Source organism: Panthera onca, chromosome C1 (genome assembly GCF_046562875.1).
Source record: "Panthera onca isolate mPanOnc1 chromosome C1, mPanOnc1 haplotype 2, whole genome shotgun sequence".
Classification (NCBI taxonomy): domain Eukaryota; kingdom Metazoa; phylum Chordata; class Mammalia; order Carnivora; family Felidae; genus Panthera; species Panthera onca.
This window is the reverse complement of record NC_138346.1, coordinates 130,078,534-130,096,273: the sequence shown is the minus strand read 5'-3', so window position 1 is coordinate 130,096,273 and position 17,740 is coordinate 130,078,534. Positions and strand designations below refer to the sequence as shown.

The following is a 17,740-nucleotide window of genomic DNA, read 5'->3' as shown; positions in this document are numbered from 1 at the left end:
TGCTAGCCTCTTGATTTCGGGCTGACTAGCTCACCTCTCTCCTGAGACACATCTATGCTTTTCTTAGAAGACTTAAAATGTCCTTCTCTATACCTGCAATGACTTTATTTCCCCTTTTCAAATCATCCACTCTGGATTGTTCTCATCCCTACACCTTTTTATTAACCTATTAAGAAAAGATTCCCTTGGATGTTAAGAAAGAACTGAGTAACTTTACCTTCTGCATCATGTTTGAAGTTTAGGTTTGGTAAAAGTTACGTTGCACAGAATTATTTAAATTACTTATGAGCTAGTCTAGCATTCCTGTCTTACCAAAACATTTTCCTCAGAACACGCTTTGTCCCTCTTTCTCTTCATTAAAGAAAAATGAGCAAATAGATCTTCTTTTCAATGGGTAAGCAGTTGTTTTTTCTGTGTAAGGAACTGTAGGTGGGAAAGATGATTTTTTTTTTAATCGACAGGTATTTATTAAGCCCCAAAGAAGCTAGAAACAATTTTTTTATTCAAATATTGTTTAATGTTTATTTATTTTTGAGAGAGAGGCAGAGCACAATCAGGGGAGAGGCAGAGAGAGAGGAAGACAGAGAATCTGAAGCAGGCTCCAGGCTCTGAGCTGTCAGCACAGAGCCCGAGGAGGGGCTCCAACTCACAAACTGTGAGATCATGACCTGAGCCAAAGTCAGATGCTTCACCAACTGAGCCACCCAGGTGCCCCAGAAGCTAGAAATTATTAATGATTAAAGTGAACTAGAAGACACAAGAACATACCCCATGTGAAGTTACATTATCCAAGGAATACATTGACCTACAAAAATAAACACCATTCCTGTGGCTTTCCCAGTCTATGTTTTTATTGCAGGACTTTGAACAGAGCCCACACTTACAAAACTCTTAATAATAATCATTGAGCTTAATGATCTCTCATGCTCACAACAGCCCTATGAGATGGCTTCTGTTACAGATGAAAAAATAGAGGCTCAGCAATTCAGCCATGAGTGGTGATGTCAGTATTCGAACCTAGGCTTTTGGACAAAACCAAAGTAAACAGTTAAACACTAAATTTTGCAGTTCAAATTTTGGATGTCTCGGGACTTTATCAATGGGAAAGGACAATGTGAACTGCAATGGGTCACCAATGACTTTATTGAAAAGATATGCTTATGACCCATCTATAATTGTAACCCCTTGTCTGTTTGGAACCTTGTTAATGTACTTTAGAACACTTAAATGTTTGGTCCCTGATGCAGTAGCAAGTACATTTTTGAAAATTAGCAGTCATTTTTACTTGGAGCTTGGCATCCCTAAATGACTCCTGTCATCATTCTGCACATTCTCTTGATTCCATAATGTTGTTTTCCTCACCTTGAATTTATTGACACCAATTCATTTTGCTTTGACACTGGCATTAACAGGGAAATGGCTTTGCTTCATCCAATTATAAAATCACCTCCCAAGACTTCGTTCGACATTGTCAGGAGGTGGTTATGGTGACAGCAAGGCCACAACAGACAAGAGTGAATTACAGTGATTCTCAGGGGAAAAAAAAAAATCATTAAGAAAAGTTACTGCTGTGTGATTTCAGTAGCTATTTTTCATACTTAAATATCCCTGCTGTTTAAAAATCCTAAGAGGGCTTAGACCATATTTAGAACACTCCTGCCAAATATATATAGGAAAAATTAAGTCTCTAAGGAGTCATTTAGCTATAGCTTGACAAACAGGAACCTCAAATTATATTTTAGCTTTACACAGTGCTCAAAGGCATTGAAATTCTGTCTCAAAAAAAAAAAATGCATGTGAATTAATGACACAATTATCTCCTCTCAGTCGCAGATAACTTGGATTCTTAATGCCAAATATCAAAGGCCTACTGTAGTATTGCTCTACCTTCTCCTCAGAATGTGGACTGTTTTACAGATTTGCCTTCAGCATGGAATGAGGCTATATGGATTGTCTTTCACAATTCCCTCATCATTTCAAAGAACACCAAATCCTTTTACCTGCATTCTTCCATATGCCTGTGATGGTGTATCACCTCCATCCTAGTTCCACATAGAACAGTTCCATCTGGATGTTTTTTTAGCCTATGTTCCGAATTTGTCTAGTCACCTTCCAATCAAAACAAAACAAAACAAAACAAAACAAAACAAAACAAAACAAAACAAAAAGAGGGGCGCCTGGGTGGTTCAGTCGGTTGGGCGTCTGACTTCAGCTCAGGTCATGATCTCGCGGTTCGAGAGTTCGAGCCCTGCCTTGGGCTCTGTGCTGACAGCTCAGAGCCTGGAGCCTGCTCCAGATTCTGTGTTTCCCTCTCTCTCGGACCCTCCCCTGCTCGCACTCTGTCTCTCTCTCTCAAAAATAAATAAACATTAAAACAAAATTATAAAAAAAAAAAAAATGGAAAGCCACTAATTTCCTTCAGGGCCATGTCTTTTCCACCTTTGGGTTACTCACATGCCAAGATGATACTAAGGGCCAATACATTTTGCCTAATGAAAATTGAAGGGGGGTGCTTCTGATGACTGAGCTCAGGTGGCCACTCTTGCTTCTTCACCTCCCTCCATCCCTTCCCCAGGCATAAACTGTATCATCGAAGGAAGAAACCCCAAATAAGTCACCATGCCTTTCCTTCTAGTGTTCTCCATCAGGAAAGCAGGAAAGGTCTGACCAGTCATGGTATGCAGGCTGAGCTGGAATGTCAAAGCTGCTCAGCACTTTTGCCAGGTGTCCCCTGTTAGCTTCCTGTCTTACTTCCCTGTCCTACTCCCTACCAAATATTCCAGCCCTACCTTCAATGTCTCGCTTTACCTCTCTCTGTCTCCTTGAGCTCAGGAGCTAGTCTTACCTCCTACTGCCCAGAAACAAAATGAGGCCATTAAGGGAAAGTTACCTCCACTTCCCATTCCAGCCAATAAGCTTTATATGCATGTGTATCAATATCTATCTACCAATCTACTTGTCTGTCTACTAAAATAGATATATGCCCACTGTTCAGAAAAAGGCAGAGAACAAAAGACACATTGTATTTACATGTTCAGTAAATAATTTATCGGGCATCAGTTTGGTGCCAGGGACAGTGCCCATTACTGACTTATAACCACAGTGAGCATGTTAGATGTGGTGCAGACACATACAAGGGGAGCCCATAAGTGTCTCCCACAGGTTCAAGGCACATGAAATATGTTTTCTTCCAGGGCAGTTAAGCTGGACTCTGAGCCCCTATACTGGGATGGTAGTGGAGAATTCAGTTACAGTCATCACTGTGATCTGCCAATACAAGAATGTCCATGCATTTCATATCATCTGCACCGGTTAGCAGTGAGCAGGCCCTCAGGCTACAGATCCCTTTAACCCCAAGGGTTCTACAGCTTCCATCCATACCTGGCACTGTTTAGTCTTTGGCAAGGCAAGGAAGCTCAGTGCTTGGGGCCTTATTTTTTTTTTAATATAATTTATTGTCAAGTTATCTACCATACAGTGTATACAGTGTGCTCTTGTTTTCAGGGTAGATTCCCATGATTCATCGCTTACATACAACACCCAGTGCTCATCCCAACAAGTACCCTCCTCAACGCCCATCTCCTATTTTCCCCTTCCCCCCATCAACCCTCAGTTTGTTCTCTGTATTTAAGAGTCTCTTATGGTTTGCCTCCCTTTTGAAACTATTTTTTCCCCTTCCCTCCTCTCATGGTCTTCCGTTAAGTTTCTTAAATTCCACACATGAGTGAAAACATTTGCGGCCTTCTTAGGATTGTGGGACTGTGTAGGAACTCTTTTTTCTTTTATGAGATAATTTGTTTTTGTAGTTTCAACTTTTTATTTAAATCCCAGTTAGTTAACATACCCCGAGATAATTTTTGGAGACATTTAAGATAACCAGCAGTTTGACTAGAAATATATATGAATAGCACAAATACTGAAATGTGGCAAAATTTGGTCACACGGATCATTTCTTACATGAATCACCTTTATCATCTCTGTAAAAGATGCCTTTTATGTTCTCAAGTAACAATAGCTCCTTTTATTAACATTTTTAATACTTTCAAAGGACTATATATTCTAGACAATTTGCAAAAAGTGAAAAGTCTAAAGATGAAAATTAAAATTACTAAAATCACCCATACTCCCACCAGCCAGAGATAAACACTGGTCGCATTTTGGTACAGTTTGTTCTAGTACTTCTTCTAAGGTCTGTATTACATAGGGCACGTGTAGGGGTGTATGTCTGTGCTTATGGAGATCATGCTGGATAAACATTTGTGCTGCTTTTCCTCCTGACATAGCGTCATGCCCTTTGAAATGGTGGTTTAGACCCTGATGTGTGTTGCATCGTGTGTGACTAAGCCTCCCAACAGGAGCCATCTTTCACCTCGGGCAAAAGAGTAGAGGCTGCACCTTTTTATTAAACTAGACAAGTGTGTTTTCTGATACCAGATGAGAAACTGTGTGATTTCTCAGCACGGTCTTTTGAGCACCTTGCCTGTGTCTCTGTCTGAAGGTGTTGACCTAAATAGGATTTCAATACATCATTAGTGATCGCTTTGGGAAAAGATACCCAGCCTTTGGCTTGTGGGATTCTCAGTGAATTAATTCTTTCTCAACATCAGCGGAGGGGTTTTTTTGGAAGGGGTGGTTGCAGAAGCTGAAAACTTGGGGGGTGTTTGGGCAGCGCCTCTCGCTCCTGCATTGGAGTCATCCGTGATTTCTCTCACGCTGGCTGTGTTGCTGCAAGCTGCAAACATAGGCTCCTTCAAAATGAACGTGGCTGTTTTTATGATGTTTTGAGCAGTGTTTCCTTGAACTGGACAAGAGCAAGTGTCACTCCCATAATCAGTGCCTTGAGATTAGATGAATATGAATAGAACGGCTTCTCTCTGATGTCAGAACCTGCTGTACTTCATTACCCACACATGTCTGAGCACCCAGCTGACAGCTCCCACATTGTTCCCGACGGCCCCTTCAGCTCTGCTCCTTGGCCTCATTACACCGAAACCAAGTAGACTGGATGCTGTCACACGGGCATTGTGCCACCAGCACCACTGTCCCCAGATGGATAGAAATGCAGCACGCAGGGTAGGCTGAGAGCAGGAAGGCAAAAATGTTTCCAATGGATGGCCCCCACGTTGCAGTCTAGCTCCTGGTTTGCATCTGTATCTATCCCTGCCTCACCAAAGCAGAGGCTAAAGGTGGGCTGTGGGGTAGTACCCTCCCTGTTCCCCTGAAAACACACCTTCTGTACTCTGATCAGTACCCAAGAAAGTACATTGTGAGTACACAAGTCACCTTTGAACAGACGGGAACTGTGCACCCAAGCCAACTCACAGAACTGTTGTGGAGTACACAACAGTTGGATATAAATAAATATTCAAGGACTGCACATTTGACCCCACAGGGGACACATAGATGCATCTTTGAGGGAGGACATTTGCTTCCATTTTCACTTCAGTGCCTTGAATTGAATAGGTAGTGATGAAATCCTCATCTGGCAGAGACAGGAGCAACAGCTCACTCTTCAACCCAGGCTTCTAACACTTGGCAGGGATTGGAAAGGTACTGAACATTAACAAAGTATACTTAGGTTATGTTTTATATTTTTTTAAACCACCTCCACATAACTTATCTTGAGGGTCCCAACAACTGTGAGGTGGGTGAACAGGACAAGCGTTATTACTCTTGCTTCAGAAATGAAGAAAGAGAACCACAAAGAGGTTAAATGATTTCCCCAATTCACGCAGCCCATTAACTACAGAGACCAGTCTTGAATCACAAGTTCTCTTTGCCTCATTCTCTTCATACCATCTCATGCTTATAGTACAAGTCAGGAGAAAAACTATTCCTGCACTAGACAAGACTGACAAGCAAAACCAGTCAAGCAAAAAAAGCCACCTGAGTCATCACCAGGACTAATACTGGAGATGTCCAACAATCATCACGTATTTCATCAAAAAGAAGAGGAATTCCTCACTTTTTGCCTTTTCAGACAATAGGCTTACCATGATAATATGCATGCAAATCATAAAGTTCAAGAGAACTTTAGAAATACCTATGTCAAACTCTTCCCCTAACTCTGTAGCTGTCATCAGAATGTAAGCTCCCCAGAAGCAACTGCATTGTCCACCTGGCTCCCGCTATGTGCCCATCGTCGAGAACAGTGACTGGTGGGATGATGGATGGATGGATGGATGGATGGATGGATGGATGGTTGGATGGATGTGTGGATGGATGGATGTGTGGATGGATGTGTGGATGGATGGATGGATGGATGGATGGATGTGTGGATGGATGGATGGATGGATGGATGGATGGATGGGTGGATGGATGTGTGGATGGATGTGTGGATGGATGGATGGATGGATGGATGGATGGATGGATGGATAGATGTCACTAAGTGGCTTCATGATATGTCCAAAGCCTCACAGCATAATTATGGCTAGTCAGACCCAAAACTCATGTTTCATGCCTCTTAATGTTTTCTCCACCATACATCTACCAGTCATAGCCAGACACAAGTGAGAAGAGATGGAGGGAAATGCAGTTAGAGTACCCAGAATTCAAAAAAAGCCCATTAGACCATGGTCTGCAAAGTTTTTTCTATACCCCAGGAGCTAACCTGTAGGTTCAGTTTTATAGCTCCCAGCTCACAAGTTAGTATAACAGCCACCAAGGCTGAATAAATGGGTCATAATCATAGCTCTTCATCTCCCTGCCACAAAATCTCAAATGTCTAAATCAGAATTGAATGTTTCACACATGCCTTTGTTATTAGCCTGTTTGGTAGAGGTTATTCACTCTTTGACGTTTCTTTGAAAAGGACGGGAACAATTTGGAACATCTTTCCCTCGGCAATCCTGGGCTTGTTTCAGGTGGTGAAGGTAGAGGTCACTTTATTAATACAACCATCAAGGAAGGCTGTCATGGCAACGCATTGCATCGATCCCTTGAAGTGCCTGAGACAAAGCCAAAAAGAGAAACTTTCAAGTCTATAAATACAGACCCAGCATTGCTCAAGCATAGCAACTCACTGACAGGGTGAACTTAAATGTATAGCTTTGAACAAGACCCAAACAGAGAAAAGAAAACTTCCCTTTTGTAATGTAATGGATCATCATGACCATAACGGGAATAAGTGACCCTTCAGGTCAGAAAAGAAAAGAAGACTAGAGCAAGCAGCAGCATTAAGTTCTGGCTGGTGCCCATTTTGAGCATAGGGATCCTTCTCTATGTCTGCTTTTCCATTCCTTCCAGAAAGGACTAATAGAGGGAAAAGGAATCAAACTCTCATAATGCACATTTTGACAAGAGATTGCAGTTGGGGAATAGGAAATGTGTATGACAAGGAACCTACAAAAAAGTTAAAGAATTGAATAATTTGGGGGTGCCTGGGTGGCTCAGTCAGTTAAGCATCCAACTTTGGCTCAGGTCATGATCTCACGGTTTGTGAGTTTGAGCCCTGCATTGCTTTCTGCTGTCAGCACAGAGCCCAATTCAGATCCTCTGCCTGCCCCTCTCTCTCCACCCCTCCCCTGCCCCCTCTTTCTCAAAAAAAAAAAAAAAAAAAACTTAAAAAAACTGAATAGTTAACTACATCCCAGTGGCTCATTATTCAAGCTAGAAAAAAAATAAGTAGCAAAAAAGGGAGGAAGAAATGCTGCGCATTCCTGTTTTTTCACTTTGAAAATTCTGAGTGTTCTTAGAAACTCATAGCAATTGTGGAAGCCTATTTATCTACCATTGTAGCTTGCTTACTGAAGGTGTGATCAGAGCTATTATAACACCTTGCCAACCACAAACTTTCCACCAGGATTCCACACTTCATCTTTTAGCCGTGTAACTGTTCGGGTCTAACATTAATATTGTAACCTTTCTATCAAGGGCCACAGATCATTTGGGTCACTCTACTTGAAAGCATTCCTGATATTGAAATGTCAGGGGGTTATAGATTATATGGTGTGATATTGGACACACCATACATGAATTATTTTTATCAATTGTAAAATTATCCTTCAGAATATGGCCAAACTATTACCAAAGAAGGATTAGCTTATCCAGTATCTAAGGATATCATAATAAAAGGTATCATAATAAAAACAATGGTGTCTAACAAATAGCAATTTGCATCCAATACTGGATCAAGTGTTGGAAAAGGGATTGAAAAACAAACCTTCCCTGTTTACCGAGGTCACACACTCTTAGATTATCAATAGCGGTAAGGAAAAAATCAGAACATGTTTAATGTAAATACTTCCCAAAATAAGGACAAATCCACACAGAAGGGCACCAAGTAAAGGAAGTGATAACTGCAAAAACTCCCCGGTTGGATTTTTAATCTGCAGTGACATGCCAGACAAGATGGCGATGATGACAGGACTGTAAATGGCTGTTCATCCTCATGCCAGTTCTATCAGCTGGTGGTGGATGCCTGAAACCTTATGTTGCAAGAAATCCGGAAGTGTGATGCAAGAGAGTGCCATGGATAAGTAGCTATGTCTTCTCCATGGAGGAAGAGGAAATGGCAGCATATGCAGCATATTTGCTGTTCCCAAACCAGACCTCTGCTATTTTTGGTTATATTTATGTCTGAGCTGATTGGTATTTGGGGCTCTCCTAGAATGCGGTAGAAGTCTAGAAGATGAGAGATTCGATCCTGTCAACAAACACCTCAACCTAGGCACAGTGTGGTCTGACAGCAGAACAGCCGACAATACAATATGAAGGTCAATACAAGTGACAACCTACTGAGGATTACAGAGGTGAATTATATTGTCTTGAGGAGCACAGGGTGCACACTGTACACCACCATTTACTGCGTTTCTCCTGAATGTTCTATTCTATGTAAAGAGCAGTAATCTGCAAATCAAGAGACCTGATTCAGCTCTAGTTCTTCCCTAAATTGCATTTGGTTTCCTCATCTAGAACTTGCCTAGTTTCTGGAGTCTCCTCAAGCTCTGATTTTACTGTTTCTAACAGGGCAAAGTAGAACAAATTACATGACAAGGCTGATTTTGGTTCCTCTCTCCTACTCTTTAATTATGAACAGCACTCAAGGGTCTGTCTTAGATCCCAAGCTTCTGTATTTACTCCCCTCCAAGGATAATCCACTCTTACATTTCAACTTCAAGTACTTATAGTTGCCTCTAACTCCCGAGCTGCACACCTACAAACTCAAAATCCTCTGTGACCTAGAATCACCAAGACATCTTCATTCTCCTTTGCCGAGTATGTGTAAAGACAACTCCTCCTCATTGCCTGGCTGACACCCCCATTCAGAAATTCATCATGTTACCATCAGCGTTAATTGAAGAGAGATTCTTTGTTGTGGGGGCTGTCCTGTGCATTGAGGGATATTTAGCAGCCTCTCTGGCCTCTGTCCGGTAGCGGGCCCTGAGATGTGACAGCCAAACATCTGTAGACATCGTCAAGTGTCTGCAGGGAGACAATGTCATCCACTGTGGAAAACCACTGCTTTAGACTGACAACCAAAGACCTCGGTGAAATGTTAGCTCTTTAAATTTCTTCAATCCTTTTTTAAATTATTCTGAAATCCCTTCTTACCAGATTCAATCAAGAATCAAATGCTTATTTTTAAATTTCTTTCACCCAACTCAAAGTGCCCTTCCTCTCATACTCTGCCAGTCTGTTTATCCCTAGACAGAGTCAACCACAGCAGGAAAACTTCTAGGCTTAATTTTATACCCTCATATGATCACTGCATTTTGTTGACATCTTTTCTTCTCAGAACGCTTCATGATCTTTCATTCTCTTCCTATGACCTAAATGCTGATATTCTTCAGTTTTCCAACTGGTTCCTTCATTTCTCCTTGCTGTGTATTCCACCAAGATCAGGTCTTGGTGATGACCACCATCACTCCTGCTCCAAACCTGTATCTCCAAGATGACCCACCTCCTGAATGGTTAATTAATTTTTCCAACTAATAACAAGACCCCTAAAGAAGAGCCTACAGACCCCTCAGAGTCAATAGGTCCAAGAAAAGTGCATTTTCATCCCTGACCAAAGTCTTCCTCCAATCTACATTTCTTAATAAATTACATTATAATGCATCCAAATACTGAAAATTACCCATTTCAAATCACCTGTGTCCAAATCTTCCCCTTCTCTCTCCCCAGTGCTCTAACTAGACCAAGCCCATTGTACTGAAGCATCTGGGTTGCATGGCTGGCTCCATGCAAAGGTCAGCCTCCAGTCTGTCCTTTCTCTGGCCAAGCCTCATCTGTCTATTTCCCCCTAAAAACCCTGCCCTGGTCATAGGTCTTTGATGGCTCCCCATTGCCTGTTATTTAAACGCTGTGTTGTGTGTTATGTAGAGCTTACACAGTCATCAGGCCACAACCTACCTTTCTAGTCTCCATTTTCCCTGTGCACATCCAACATTCCAGCCACTGCAGTCCACTCACCATTCACTAGCGTGTCCCATGCATCTCTCACTCAGGCTCCTGTCAGGAAACTGAAACCACACTAGGCATTTTGACAGAATTTATCAAAGGAAATCATTAAACAGGTGTTTTGGAATTTAGAAATGAGAGCCCCTGAAGTCACTCAGAGATAGTAACTGTGTAAGCAGGGAGCAGCACCACTCCCAGGCAGAGGGCTTACAGGGAAGGGGATGGGTTATTAGAAACTAGAAGTACAGGGGGAGACCGCACAGACATGGAACGTGCATCTCTGAGGAGATGTAATGCCTGGCTGCTCCTAGTACCTCTGCAACATGGGCAAGGGCCCCTTAGAGCTAAGCTCAAACCTCTAGGGAAGGAATGCTGCTGGGTTGGTGCAGGGACCTTCTAAGGGTGAGATAAAGCTGGTTCTGAGTAAAGCTATGCACTGGGACCAAATGCTGCTATTGGGATGAAGGGCCATGGTGGGGCAACAATGTTAGGAAGAGCCATCAAATGGGAAAAGGGAAATCTCTTCACCTTCTCCAGTGCCTCTAGTGCCCCCTGTTGGTGGAAGCCAGGAGACAATTTGGAGAAGGAAGGGTGGGTTTAGAGTTGAGAGACAATTGCTTAATAACCAGCACTCTGCACTTCCCTGTCTCCTTATCCATACTCATACAGCTTCCCCATCCATAATGCTCTTCCAACCAATATCTGCCTGGAGTACACCATTGTTTAAATACAATCTCCTTTCTAATCTTCTCTAATTTTCCCCCCAAAAATTATTTCCACTAGCATTTTGCAAATATTTCCTTTCTAGTCTTCTTTGGTCTCACAGTTACTTGTGTATGTTCATTTTATTTGTTTTCTGCCAAACTGTGAACTTCTTTAGGGCAGGTAGAGTTACAACCATAGAATGGAGCAGGGTGCCTGGCACACAACAGATGTTGGCTGAGATGGATGGAATCAATAAAGGCATGTCAATGAAATTAATATTAGATCACTTCTTGTACATATTTTATCTTCCCAACCAGACTTGAACTCCATAAGAGCAGAGTTCACGCTTTATAATATTTTTTTAAAACTTTTTCATGGTGTTCAGTACAAGGCTTCATATGCTGAAGAAGAGCTCAGTGATATTTGTTAACCACCTAGTTTATTCGTTAAGCATCACAAATTTGGTTCAAAAAGACATGAAGTTGGAGAATAGATGTATGAAGAGCAGGTAAGATCTGTAGTTAGGTTTAGACGTGCTTCTAGCACATGACTCCAACAAAGTGCTGTTCATACGCTGAAGTTCTGTGTTTGTTGAATAGCACAATCGGGAGACTAAATGTAAAATGTCTTATAGTGAATTGTAAAGTGATGAAATATATTCTAGGTTTGATTTCTTTTCTGTTTACCTCCTACAGAAAAATAGATATCCCCAATTCACGGTATTATGAATCCTGGGTTACATCTCTTCCTTGCATATTTATTGAATTTCTCACACTTCCCAACATCAACTAGCAGATTATTTAAATGTAGGAAAGGTATTGAATCTGAACTTAATCACCAGCTTCTTGAAAAAAGAAAAAAAAGAAATAAAGAAAGAAACCTCTGTTCAACTGATTTACATTCAAGTCCAAGAAGAAAAATAGCTTTTTTTTTTTAAGGGGAGCAATATTTAATTAACTATTGATTTCTTCTCAATTATTCAAGGCAAGCAATTATCGATATTGATGGAACAGATATTTCCCTACCTCCAGTGCCCAAATGAAAGGAAATATCCCATTCAGCAATCTGCTGCCTGGAACAAGAAATGCTGAGAATCTTTAACTTTAAATGGAAACAGTTATTTGGATCTGTTTATTCCATGTTGCCCCAATTAAACAGATATTTCCTGAAGTGTAAGCAAAACAAAATCCTGAAAACCTAGGTATGCTTCTCAAATTAACAACAACCATCTCTGACCATGGGTGTAACCATTCTACCCTTGTAGATTTTGCCTCGCAGCCACAGATCTTGGCATTTTTTTAACCATGACACATAAAATACCATCATTTGGGTCTAATATTCAAGATTTCTACCACCCAATGAGAGGTAGCTTAAATAATCATTAGAACCCCTGAGACACTACCGTGTATATCAATATTTTGAGCCTCAAGGATTTGGTAGGCCTTAATAGTCACTTCTGACATTTACAGACAGCAAATGTGGGTACATTTGAAAATTATACCAGTGAGTGATGCAGCTGCCTTAGAGGTTGCCAAAGAGTTACTGTGGAAGAAGGTAAAAGAAGGCCTTGTTTAGGGCACTTTGTTATGAACTCTGTGAGTGTCCGCTACCATCATTCCTCAGCTCATTTGCACACAGGGCATTAGCACATTTGTGTGTAGGAAGCTTCTTTTGAAGGTGACATGACTGCTGAACATGATTAATGGACAAGCAACATTCTCTATTGAATTACTACTTGGGAGGTTTTTTTTTTTTAATACTTTGCACTTGATAGTAATATTAAGTGTGTGTGTGCGTGCGTGTGTGTGTGTGTGTGTGTGTGTGTGTGTATGTGTGTCTCTGTGTTTAATTCACCTGGTACCCCTGGGGAAATTTGACCATGACATTTTTTACAAATGAAAAATGTTATAATTTATAAGAATCTATTTTTTCTGCTCTGCCCCTACCCCCAACTCCAGAGTGGTTCTATATATTAAGTGCTTAAGCAGCATATGTTGCTGGGAAGTGTTCTTGGCTCTTTTACTCTTTGTTATTATTTTAATTTCCCTGGGTCCTATTTAACATTCTGCTAAATCAGTGAAACCTTGATTATCTAAAAGAATAGGAGACATGGAATTAATGAGGATAACCAGAACTTTGAAATAAGTAATTATTAGAGATGAAAATTACATGACAGGGACCATGAATGAATTGCAGTATCTGGAATTGCTTGCTTGATTTATTCAAACGGATTCTATTAATTGATGGACAGAGTGAAATTTTGGTAATCAGGGTTTCATCACCGCATTTTTTACTATTCGGGGAAATCAAGGTAACCTTGGACTCTATTTCCCATATTTACATGGCGATGAATATCCTAATAGGGCTGTCAGGGGTAAATATGACCGCTCGTCCTCCCTCTCCTCCCACAAAACCACTTTCTCTCTTCTGATCTGGCTGCCTGCCTGCCTGGAGCATGCTGCCTGTCCCCTGACCTGTCCCCTCTCCCCTCTTGCTTCCCTGTTGGCTCGGTCTTCCTGCATGCAGTGGCTGGAATCACCTGCAGGGAGAATGGCCCACCCCTTAGAGGTTCTTGGTCATTTCAGCAATACTGCTTTGCATTTTAACTTCCATTCACCTGGCTTTAAAACTCTGCATTCTTGTACGGGGCACTCGCTCTTTAAAAACCCGGGAGGTCACAACAGGTCCCAGTTCTATGAAGAGAAGATACTGCCAAACCAGGAGTATTACATTCCTTCGTATTCGATAGCCTGAAATAGACAATGATACCATCCAGGATAGCAGCAAAAATCTATACGAAAAGGACAAATATGATAATTAAAAAAAAAAAAAAAAAGGCAGCGGACTACATTCGTTTGGAAACTGGAGTCACATGCTTAGTTTGTGGAGGGGAGGGGGGAAGCACAAGATCGATAGAGATTTTTTTAAGCTGAAAAACACGATGTACTAGATGAACTTAAATTGATTCTGCTTCTCCTCCCCGCGCCCCGCCCCACCCCCACCCCTCGTTCTGCAGCGAATGTCTGCGACAACGAGCTCCTGCACTGCCAGAACGGAGGGACGTGCCACAACAACGTGCGCTGCCTGTGTCCGGCCGCGTACACGGGCATCCTGTGCGAGAAGCTGCGGTGCGAGGAGGCGGGCAGCTGCGGCTCCGACTCGGGTCAGGGGGCGCCCCCTCCCGGCTCCCCGGCGCTGCTGCTGCTGGCCGCGCTGCTGGGCACAGCCAGCCCCCTGCTGTTCTAGATGGGCCACCAGCCACCGGCCGGAGCGCGTGCCCGCCCGGGAGGGGGAGCCAACGCAACGCGAGCATTCGCTGCTAACATAGGAAACACACACTCAGACACCCCACTCAAACACCGTGTACAAACTAAGAAGGCCTAACTGAACTAAGCCATATTTATCAGCCGTGGACAGCACATCCCGAGTCAAGACTGTTACTTTCTGACTCCAGAGGAGTTGGCAGCTGTTGATACCATCACCGCAAATCACATTGCCAGCTGCAGAGCATTATTGCCGATCGGAAAGGCTGTGACAGCCCCTGAAACAGGAAGGACAACAAACAAATCAAGCAACCTAAAAACATTCGCTACTCGCCCGCGGGGTGCCCCAGCACCACTGGCCCGGTGTGTGGACCAACCAAATAGAAGCATTCTTTGCTGGCAGTGCACTGTGGGTATAAGGAAATCTGTTACAAGCTGCCATATTGGCCTGCTTCAGTCCCTGAACCCCTTCCAACCTGTGCTTTAGTGAACGTTGCTCTGTAACCCTTGTTGGTTGAAAGATTTCTTTGTCTGATGTTAGTAATGCACATGTGTAACAACCCCCTCCAAAAGCTCAAGCCAGTCATACCCTGTATATCTTAGCAGCACTGAGTTATCCCAGTGCAAGCACACATCCACTGTCCAAGAGTGGCTATAGGAAAAAAAGAAAAAAAAGAAAAAAAAAAAAAGAAAGTGTATCTATCCTTTTGTATTCAAATGAAGTTATTTTTCTTGAAATACTGTAATATGTAGATTTTTTGTATTCTTGCCAATTTGTGTTACCAGACAATCTGTTGATGTATCTAATTCGAATCAGCAAAGACTGACATTTTATTTTGTCCTCTTCGGTTCTGTTTTGTTTCATTGTGCAGAGATCTCTCTGTAAGGGCAACGAACGTGCTGGCATCAAAGAATATCAGTTTACATATAATAACAAGTGTAATAAGATTCCACCAAAGGACATTCTAAGTGTTTTCTTGTTGCTTTAACACTGGAAGATTTAAAGAATAAAAATTCCTGCGTAAATGATTTCAGGAATTTGTATTGCAATTTCTTAAGATGAATGGAGCAGCCAGCGAGCAGTTCCACACTCACTTTACTGGTTTCTCTGTGGACTGAATACATTCAGCTGATGAATTTAGTACCCAGGAAGATGGATTGATGTTCACTAGCTTGGACAACTTCTGCAAAACATGAGACTATTTCCACTTGGGAAAAAATTATAACAGCAAAAAAAAAAAAAAAAAAAGTCTAAATGATTGCCAAGATTATGCCAAAGCCTGTTGGCAGAGTACTAAGAGACTTTGATTTTTTAAGTCATGCTATTTTCACAGATTGATGTGATCGTGTGACTCTAGGGATGCTGATCTATGTATCTTTGCAAATACAGTGTTTACATGGAGTATCATGAGAGAAAACCTGGAGAACCAGGAAATTCGCAGGGAATTTGAGTGATTAGCAATTTGAATATCTTCAGACTTAGTATTTAGAGGAAATATCAAAATATACAGCAGCAAGTAGACATGACTGCTGTTCCTGAGAATAAAGTTTGTTTTAAGTACCACCCGAGGTGTAATAAATTGTTTCTGCCTTTTATCAGGCCAATTACTGTGCAAGGCAGCAAGGGGAGGTGGGTGCGGGAGAACCCTCGAAAACTTTCACAGTGGCTCAAAGAGTGTGTGTTCCGTTCCCGGCACACTGTTGTCCTACAGGTTACAAGCGTGTTAGCAGCAGCATCTCCTGGAATCAAAAACAATTTTCAGCCCAAGCCAGAGTCTTAAGGACAACCAAGTCCTACCTGACTCGGCAGAGCAATAATCCATGATAGTGTTACATTGGAAGCGGCTTCTAGTCTGAATTCTTTACCCTACCATGGGGCGGGGAGGGGGGTGTCTTCTGATAACCTGGGTAGAAACTAGATGAAGGAACATCATGTCTTACTGGTTTTGTTCCCAGAAAAGCCAATTCAAAAAAGGCAATAAAAGGTAAACAGGTAATGCCTGTGCTGCCTGCCACCCCATGTCTAAGTCGATTGAATGTTTGTTATTCAAACCAACAGTCTCTTTTGATGTAAGAAATAAGGAAAGATGGAAATAAATTAGAGCTCTGGGTTAGTGCCAGAAATTGGAGATTTACGTTAGAAGCATAAACAGCAAATTATATTTCAGACTCACCAAAGAATACACATGAAAATGCTGATAACATACAGAGTTTGTGATTACTTCTAATGAGGTGGATTCCTCATATTAAAATTGGAATTTAGGTTGTCTTATAGTTTATTAGCACAAACCAAAGGCAGACTGTGTTATTTCTAGCAACGATGCACTTTATCATTATCCACTCATGGCTTTGTCACAGTGCTCAGGAATCAGACTCCACACATTTCAATACATGGGACTCCAAATCTAATTCTAAAATTTAATGAAGGCTTGATCTAAATCAGTTCATCTGCATTTTATCTTTATGAGGCTATAAGAATCTAAATTGATGAGGAATATCTTGCGTTCCATGTATTTAGATATAGTTTTCTGAATTTCCTGAAGTGATGTGATCTGCTTTTAATAAAAATTCACTTTTAGGTATATAACAAATGGAAATGAAATGTTCTTTTTAATCTGGATTCTCAAGTTCTTCTAAAGGGTTTATTCCTTTGAAGAAACCCCAACTCAGTGGATTTTTATTCATCTGCTGTTTTCCAGCATTCTTGCCATGTGGGTTCCACCTGCAATATTATGCCTTTGAGAACAGGATTGGGGTGAAAAGTGGGTACTGAGTTGTTCACATACTTAAGGTCCCAATTCTTGCTTCCCCAACTTTCCCACAGAGTAAAAATATAATTCATTCCATCAACACCATTAATGAGCATAAAACTTCAACAAAATTTTTATCCAAATGTTCAGCTCTATAGAAAGGGTCACTATTTCTAGGACAGTAATTAGACTGCCCTGCTGTGATATGGAAGTGATTCGTTTCTGTCCCTGTACCAGCCTAGAGCATGTACTTGAGTCTCAGCAAAGAGGAGTCCATTCTGACTCTCCTCTCACTTCATCTCAGTAGCCAGGAACCTAGTATTCCCTTCCCCGATGGCCTCTACCCACTTAAAGGGCATGTATGCACCTCTTCTATGGGTCCAAACTTCCAAAGGCAAGCAGCACCATGACTGCATATCCCTGGACACAAGGGGTGGCCGACAGTGAATCTGTGTGTGTAGATAAGTGACTCTGTCCTAGGAGTGTACATGGGAGAATTCACACATGAGTGAGAAGAAGCCCCTTGCAGTGAAAACCAGAGCTCAGAAATGGAAGGAAAGGGTCTAAAACGTGGGAGAGAGAGAGACGAGGGCTGCCTCAGGGCCAGGGTCGGGTACAGAA

At 41.8% G+C, this 17,740-nt stretch overlaps 1 protein-coding gene across 7 annotated transcripts in view; it reads left to right on the top strand.

The window, feature by feature from the left end:
- The window catches only part of NTNG1 (netrin G1), a 334,190-nt gene extending 318,792 nt beyond the window's left edge, over positions 1 to 15,398 (top strand). For all 7 annotated transcript variants that reach the window (XM_060624623.3, XM_060624627.3, XM_060624629.3 and 4 more), the window contains one exon: positions 14,123 to 15,398. In XM_060624623.3, coding sequence (XP_060480606.1) covers positions 14,123 to 14,352 — 230 coding nt within the window. In that variant the 3' untranslated portion in view covers positions 14,353 to 15,398. The remainder of the gene's footprint in view (positions 1 to 14,122) is intronic.
- Positions 15,399 to 17,740: the final 2,342 nt, after the last annotated feature.